General features: G+C 53.8%; 1 protein-coding gene across 2 annotated transcripts in view; it reads right to left on the bottom strand.

Annotated features, from left to right (window-relative positions):
• Nucleotides 1–8,100, bottom strand: part of LOC117007990 (opioid-binding protein/cell adhesion molecule homolog) — a 291,903-nt gene extending 283,803 nt beyond the window's left edge. Inside the window, exon 1 of one of the 2 annotated variants that reach the window (XM_033081488.1) lies at nucleotides 7,777–8,100. In XM_033081488.1, the coding sequence (XP_032937379.1) occupies nucleotides 7,777–7,837 (61 nt within the window). In that variant the 5' untranslated portion in view covers nucleotides 7,838–8,100. The remainder of the gene's footprint in view (nucleotides 1–7,776) is intronic. The other variant, XM_033081489.2, reaches the window with a different exon arrangement.
• Nucleotides 8,101–8,556: the final 456 nt, after the last annotated feature.

Below are 8,556 nucleotides of genomic sequence, written 5' to 3' on the forward strand. Positions count from 1 at the left end.
GAGGTTTTCTTCCTTGTAAAATTAGATATTCCCAAGCACATCACAGAAGTAATTAGGTTTACATCCCTCCTGTACTGTGGAGAGTACAGATAATATTATTTATCACATATTGGTCATCGCCCTTGTGGCAGAGAGGAGAGACCCACCTCTCAGAGTCCATGTGGTGCAGAAACACAGCTTGCATCCCTCTTTGATTCCTGGAGGAAACGGCATGTCCCCAGCAATGGATTTGAAATATCCAGAGTGTTTGGTTCAACAAGTTCAAATCCAAGCAAGATCAATACCTTCTCACTCCTGAGGTATCAGCAGGTAATTGGGTATCGTGCAGTGATGAGTAACCTAGTTTGCTCAGACACTGCAAACTTTAATCTTCATCCATTCCTGGTACATAGAATAGCGAGGGAGGAACAGATCAAAGGAGAACAGATCAAATTCAGCTGCATTTGGACCCAGATTGCAGAAAAAAGGACTCATTCTTAAACAAAATGGCTCGGGCTTCTGAGGTTCAGCACCTTGAGAGACTTGAGTGCAACACAAGGCAGAGAAGTTTCCACTTCTCCACTGCAGCCACTTGTGACCCCAGTGCCATCTCCCCTGGGGTTTAGGCTGCTCCTGACCCCTCAGCTTGGACCAGAGCCCCTCCAAATTCACACACAACATCTGAGCACCTCAACCTCTCCAAACATCCATGACTGCTACGCCAGCCCTGTCCCCTTTCCCACTTCCAGCCCTGCAATGCACCATGGGTGCAGGCAGAAGCTGGTCCAGCTTTCCAGGCAGGAAGGTCCTACCTTGCTTAGGAAGTCCCCACCTCTGCCATGGAAAGCAGAAGTGCCAAGGTAGACTTATGGGCAGAGCAAGACAGAAAAGCACCTGGGGCAGCAGAACGACCTATTTGACAGATTTCCCTGTCGATCAAAGCTAACTTTGCTGAGAGCTTTTGACATCTGATTAATTACGTGGCGCTGGCTCGCCTGAAAATCCCGAATTTCCGTCAGCTCTCGCTTTTCCTCCTCGCAGCCCTCAGTGGCCAAACCCTCCCCTGGTGCCAGCAGAGGAGGGGATGGCAGGAGGTGGTTTTGCCAAAAGTCCTGGCCCGTCCCTGGGAGGAAGGAGATAAGGAGGGCGAGGGATGGCCGGGGACAGAGCCCCTTTGTGTGAGGTGCCTTTTGTCACAGGGAGATAGGAGGAGGCTGCCGTGCGCTGACATTTCGGTGACCAAATTAAAATGCACCGCCACAGAGACTAAATGTCATTAGCCTCATTAGAAGTGATCGCATTAAAATAAACAACCAAGAGGAAAAAAAAAAAAAAGTGGAAATTAGCCAATGCCATTAAATAAAACAAATAAATGGGGAGATCCTTTGAGGACTGTGCAGCCAATGCCAACAGAGCAGTGAAGGGAAGGGGCAGAGCGGGAGCAGCCAACATCTCCACGGGCTCTGCTGCCACCTGGACTGCGATGAGACAAATCCACTGCTGGTGTGGCCCCAAATGGAGCTGTCCCGTTGGGAGAAGTCTATGGGGCCTAAGTCTATGGGGTCCAAATCTATGGAGCTTCCAGACAGTTCCAGGTTGTCTTTAAGGACCTCAATGCCCAAGTCCCCTGGGGCTGGCACTGCAGGCACTGCTGTGCCAGCACCTCTGTATCCCAAGGGATGCCCCTGTGTGCTGCTCTAACAGGAAGGAGGATTTTTTTAGCAGCATCCAGGTTTTTCTCAGATACGTCCCAGTCAATTACTGGCCAACACCAACCACATTTGGCTGATGCTTTGTGACAGGACCGCCACACGAGGTGGAAGGCTTGGTGAAAGAAGTGCCACTTTGTCCTTGTAGAGAGAGGAATTTTTCCTCTAACCCCTCTTGCTATGCAAACGCCATTTCCTTTGGGGCGGGAGAAGTCATCAGAAGGCCCTTGCGAGATCTTGCTTATGACAGAGCAGATTTGAAAGCCCAGAGATCTCCTTCCCCCTCCTTCCCTTCTGTCAAAAATTATAATCATCATTTTCCAGCTTGCTGAACAATCAAAGTGTGGCCTATATTCGCTGGAGCTCCTTCCACATGCTGCATGCATAGCAACAAGTCCAGGAAACAAAAGCCAGAAGTAAACAGTTGGGAGAGAGGAGGCTAAGGGCTGGCAGGGGGACAGCAGGGGGGCACTGCTCAGAAAACACAGCCTGGATCAGCCCAGTCTCACCAGTTTGGAGCTGCTCTGAGGGCCAAGACCCCTTGTGAAGACCTCTTCTTCCATCCTCTGCCAGAAGCATGGGAATACACATTCCTGGGAAGCTTGGTTAGTGGAAAAGGCAGCGCCAGAAGGAAGCCCAAACCCTCCTGCTGCAGGGCCAGCTGGTCCTTGTGTGGCTGAGGAGCCAGGAGGAGCAACCCATGGGGTGAATCGCATAGGACAAAGCACAGGTAACCCCAGCTGGCCTCCTGGGAGTCCCATATCCACTGGAAAACCCCACAAGGGCACCAGCTCTGCTCACCACTGCGGACATCCCCCACAGCTTTGCTGTCCAGGCACTCTGAGCTGATGAGGTCCAGTCTCAGCATCCCATCCTGAAGAGCAGGGAAGCTTTCCTGGGCTAGCCCTTGCCTGCACTTTGCATCCTGCTTCAGTCTCCAGAGCAGTCAATCCAGCACTTTTCACGAGCGCTGAATTCACAGAAAAGTAAACCTAAAAATATCTCCTCTTTTTCCCCATTCCTTGCCTCATCTCACACGTGTCCCTGGCACACATGACTCTGCTGCACAGGCAACAGGTTCAACTTCCCAAAAGCAGCTCCTCCCAAGGGAGTGGCTCTCCACACTGGTGGGATCCTGCAGTACCTGAGTGTCCCAAACCTGAGAATCCCCCAGCTCCCACCCAGCCAGAGCCCACACCTGGGCTCTCTGTCCATCCTTTCACAAAGGGGACACCTCCCCTGCCACTCCCACCGGACAAACCCCCTAGCCTGCTCATCCACAGAGGGTGGAAACACAATCCCAGAGCTTTGGAGAAGCAGGCAGGAAAGTGTTCCTTCCCTCTAAGCATGAAACGAAGAGGAGCTCCCTGGAAAAACCCACCCACGGAGCAGCAAGTGTCAAAGCCACCTCTGTTATGTGCTGTTGCCGCATTGGTAATTATAAGTACCGTGCCTTCATTAGGGGAAGATGACTGGGAGGCAAGGAGATTTGCAGCAAAGCTGTTATTATTTTTAAGTTTAAACAAAAAGGAGGAGTGTGACAGCTGAAATCACTCCCCACCCTGCACATGCCAGCAGCTGAGAGCATCTCAGGGGATGCTCAGAAGGTAAGAAGGGCTCAGGATCAGTGCCCAGCTTTGCCTGAGTGGGGAGGGGAAAGGCAGGGCTGCAAAGCTGAGGGTGACCCCAGGGTCATGAAGGAGATTACAGATAAAAACCAACAAGTTTTCCTCTATCCCCACCTTACTGCAGCAGAAGGGTACCCTGTTCTCCCCCAGACCTTTTGGGGCTCATCACAGCACCCTGACAGCCCCACTCAGTGACTTTGGTTTCTTCCCAAGCAAAGCACAAACTCCAAATTTCCTATTCAAGTGGAAAATATGAACACAGCTGTTTATGCAGCTCAAAATTCACCATAACCAAATATTCAAGCCTTTGGAGAAGATTTTCAAAGGCACCAGTTAAGGCACAGAGCTCCCATCGGTGCCTTTGAAACATCTCTCCCTTTTCAGTTTTTCACAGGGATTCGCACCAGCAAAAGCTCCTCCACCCGGCCGTCTGCAGCCACGGAATGCACAAAGGAGTCGCTGTCAAAGAGAAGCTGCTGGAAAACGCAAAGCAAGGTTCAGCACTTTGGGGCACCCTGAAAGGCAGCTGCCAGAGCCACCGGCCCCAGAACCCACAGCCCCCAGGGCAAACTGCTCGGGGAGCTGCAGTGGGGGGATTTGCACAGAGCAAGAGCTGTGTGTGCCTCTTTTCCTGTCACGCTCCCTCCCCACATCGTTTGGGAATGACAGCGAGTGCTGCTCCTCCCCAGCAGAATTAAAACATCCTCTAAGAGGCCAACACCAACCTTGTCCCTGCACTGGGAGCCAGGAGATGGAGAAATCACCCTCTGACAGGGAAACTCAGGGAGAGGCAGAGGAAGACCAGACAATGTTTTTGGGCTCACACCCCATCCTGCTGGGACATCCTCCCCACCTTCCCTGACTCCTGGAAGACTGATGCTGCCTTATCCATACCTCTCCCCAGCCTTTGGGAGAGCACAGAAAATCCCTTTAAGCCCCTCTTGCTCATATTGAAATGACACTAAAGCAGAACTAATGTGCTCCAGGTACTTATTCTCAGGCTTAGTCGCAGGGATCAGCAGCCCTCCACCAGCCCAGCATCCCCCACCAGACAGAGATGACAGTCATGTCACAGACAGCAGGAAAAGCATGTTCCTGCAGCAGGGACCCCTTTAGGAAGAGATGGGAAGGTGTTTTGAACACCTGCAATGCCTCTATTTTGTAAATTTAGATGAGTTTTAAAACCACCACTGAAGCCAGGCTGCCCCAGCAAGGATGAAATCCTACAGAGTCTCTGGGAGGATGCAGAAAGCAGGTCCTGGGTGCCAGGGTGACAGTGGAGCACTGGGGGACACCCCAAGTTCGATCACGGTGCCCTGGAGAAGTGAAAAGCAGGATTGTCCATCTCCGTCTGCACTGCCAGATTTTCTGACCACTGCCATGACAAGTAATTTCCCCCAGCCTGCAAAGGCAGCGATATAAATGCCTGAAGAGGCTGATGAGCATTGATTTTTGCCACCTGTAGAGCCATGATGTCACCCTGTAACTGCAGCTCAGACAAATAGACTCCCCCCTGCCCCAAATTCATTCTCCATCACAGCCCACCCCTCATCTCAAAACAGCAGCACCCACAATGCCCAGCAGTTCAAAGCATTTGCCAACAGCTTGACAATTAAATTACCCACTCTCCTCCCTATCCTGCAGTGCTGGACTCATTAAAAACCCTCAGCATCCTTCCCACCTCAGAGAGCAACCCATGTCCAGGAACACACCTCCCCCAAGGCTCCAGATGACAACAGCATTAAGCCTTCAAAATTATTTTAGCTAGAAACTTGTCTTACCAAGAAATAAAAAGCTGCAGAGTAAGAAGCTCTCCATGACCAGAGGGGTCAGGGTTTCATTATTGCATTAACCTTTCGTGTCTTTAGATTCCACGAGAGTAAATTGGCAATGAGGTGACACGAGACCCAATGGGAAAAATGCATCTTTCCTAACAAAAATAAGAGGAGGGGGAAAGGATAGAGGTGGGAGCAGGAGAAAGAGGAAAAACTGGCAAATAAGCTATTACAGCTAATAATAACTTTGAGATGCTATTTTCTGCAGGAGCTTTCAAGTTGTGATGTTTCCCTTCACTCTAATTACACCTTCTAAAAGCAGGTTCCCTTCTCACTTTAACCACCCCGTGTGAAACTCCCGCAGGATTTGGATAAAAACGGAAAGGGAAAGAGTTTGCACTTCAGAAACAGCCTCTGCATATCCCAGGGGAGCATCACCTGCATAAAACCCTTGGGATTATGCCTGCAAATAATAAACAGCCAAAAAAAAAAAAAACAAAACCACTTTGGGAAGGTGCAGGCTCCAAAGGACAGCAGGGACCATTCACCTTCCCTCTGCCATCCGTGACTTTGCCAACATGACTCGTGTTCCAGCCCACAGCAGTGAAACCATGACTGAAATCACTGCTGGGACAGGTTGGGCAGGGAGGGAAAACATCCAACCTCTGCGAGCCAGGCACAAATAAAAAGGATTGGAGATGTTTAAATCCAGGGCAGGAAGGCAAAGCACCGAGCAGCCCAGAATATTTCCCTTCCTCTGATGCAGAAGGGTTTGGCTTGATGGATTAAAGGCTGAGCCCAGCCAGGCAAAGTCCTGGGCTGGTTTAGCTCAGGGGACACCCAAAGCCAAAGCAGATATTGCTGCTTAATAGAAATAAGAAGGAAAAGCTACAACCGTGTAAGTGCAGATCAAGAAGCCTCTCCCAAGTTTCCAGGGGCTTAAATGCAGGGGTGTTTTCCTTCCCTGGCACACACAGAGGCCAGAGCCAGCCCAGGCCTTGGCTTGGCCTTGGCCCAAGCAGCCACATCCTGAGGAAACTGCAGCAGGGCACTGGCAAACAGCAATTGTGCCCTGTCAGGTTTCTGCCAGCTCCTGCAGCTTAAGGACATCTCGATGGCAGCCCATTGAGTGTCACTCGTCCTCCCATTTGGCCCACACAGCTGCTTCCATCCATTTCTCTGCAATTCCAGCCCACAGAACCTCATCCAGCAGAAGAGGGTGAAAGAGCCAATGCTCTTCTCAGCCTTGCTGAGGCACGCCTGCCCCCACACCAGGCACACCCACCCTGTCCAGCTGAAAACCTATTTTCAAAAAAAGCCCTTTACATGCACAAAGTCAGGCAGCTGACACAGCCACAGCTCCCTCATGCTCACGTGCTGAGCTACAGATTCACCATTTTGGTTTCTGGTGCTGCTGAGGAACTTGAGGCTCTGCTCTCAAGGGTTTTCCATCACTGCTCCCCAACAGCCAGAGCTCAGCCCAGGGGACAGTGCTGACCACAGTGCTGATGCACATCCCAGCTCTCTGCCATCCCAAGGGTACCCAGCACATTCCAGGGGATGGTGTACCCACTGATCTGCTCAGTTTGCACTGTGACAGCTCCACAGGAGCCCAGGACGTGGCTGGTCCCATGGCACAAGCCTCCACAGGCAAGTTTTAACCCAAGAACCGTCGTGCTCAGCAGTGCTGAACGGAGCTGTTCTCCAGCTGTGACACGAGTAACCTCTCCCCTGCCAGCCTCACCCTCCTGCCACACACACCACCCCTGCACAGCAAAGCGCTGGAACTGAACCACAGGCAGTGCTGAAATCTCAGCCGTGCCTCTCCCTGCCCTCCCGAGTCCAGCAGAATTCTCCCCGGCAGTCATGAAAAACGCAGGTTGGGATGAGATCGGATCCGAGCCTCGACACCTTGCACGGGGATGATAATCTTCCCAGCTGCTAAAAGTGCACATCACCATCAGAAATACGCCGGTGCCTTCCTCCCCCAGCGCTCAGCCCTGCTGCTCATCCCCATCACCCTCGCTGGATGCAGCGCTCGCTGCCCCGCCAGCACCAGCACGGAACCAGCGCTGGTCCAAAGCCGGCATCTCCCCCGGCAAGCCGTGGGGACGAGGCCAAGCCACGTTTCGGGAGCCACCGCTCGGTTCAGGGGGTTGCGGCACCAGCACGGGCTCCCCCGTGCCTGGATTGAGGCGGGGGGCTCTCATTTCCACTTGGCAAAAGGGAGCGAGGGGAAGGCACCGAGTTTGCCTGGCAGGGATCAAGGAAGCACGGATGGAAGGAGCACAGGGGACAGTATGACAGCTCTCAGAAGAGCAGGGCACAGCCGCTGCCCAACTCTGAACGGGAAAAACTGCATGAGCCCATCACGGGTTGCCCGAGGGTCAGACCCTGCCCGGCTCGGGGGCTGCTCCGCGATCCCGGCCAGCCCCACTGCAGGTCCGGCACCGCTCAGGTACCGGCGGCTCGGTGCCCACCCGGAGGTCCAGCACGGCTCGGGAACCCCTGACTGGGAGCACTGGGCAATCCCCCGCTGCAGAGCAACTCGCTGCTTGCCTGCATGTGCGCGTTCGTGCGCAATGTGCGCGGAGCCCGGGTCCCCTGCGCGCACACCGCGCTCGGCTCTCCCTCCCCGCCAGCCCCTGCCCTCCCATCCGCTGGAGAAAAAGCTTCCTCAGCTACCTGGGATGAAGAGCAGGGCAGTGGTGGCCGTGAAGATGATCCAGCAGGCAGGATGGTACATCTTGGAGCTGCGGTAGGCGAGCGGCTGCTTTGCTTGCTGCTTGCTGCTGCCGCCGCTGCTTTTCGTCTGCGCTGAATTCTGAGCAGGTTTAAATCCAATGTTTGCAGAGGGAGGGAGACGGAGTTAGCGAGCTGGAGAGAGGGGGAGAGACGGGAGCAGGCAGTCAGCGTGTCTGATCTCCCCTTGCACACGCACACACTCGCACACAACTGGCAGAAGGAGCACCAGGCTCCGTGCGTGCACCGGGAGCGCAGACCTCCTACCGGGCACCCATTGGCTCAGGATGCTGAGTGACACACGCACACCCGCTCTCCTGCGGGTTTCACTCCGCAACCAGGGAGTTAAATGCAGGCATCGACCCCCCGAGCATCCCTCCCGGCACCAGCTGGTGCCCGGGATGCACGGAGCAGCTCCGGGATGCAGGGAGCAGCTCCGGGATGGAGGGAGCAGCTCTGGGATGGAGGGAGCAGCTCCAGGATGGAGAGAGCAGCTCTGGGATGGAGAGAAGAGCTCGGGGATGGAGAGAAGAGCTCGGGGATGGAGAGAGCAGCTCTGGGATGGAGAAACAGCTCTGGGATGCAGGGAACTGCTCTGGAATGGAGGGAACTGCTCTGGGATGGAGGGAGCAGCTCTGGGATGCAGGGAACAGCTCTGGGATGCAGGGAACAGCTCTGGGATGCAGAGAGCAGCTCTGGGATGCAGGGAACAGCTCTGGGCTG

This window comes from Catharus ustulatus, chromosome 28, assembly GCF_009819885.2.
Source record: "Catharus ustulatus isolate bCatUst1 chromosome 28, bCatUst1.pri.v2, whole genome shotgun sequence".
In the NCBI taxonomy this organism is placed as follows: Eukaryota; Metazoa; Chordata; class Aves; order Passeriformes; family Turdidae; genus Catharus; species Catharus ustulatus.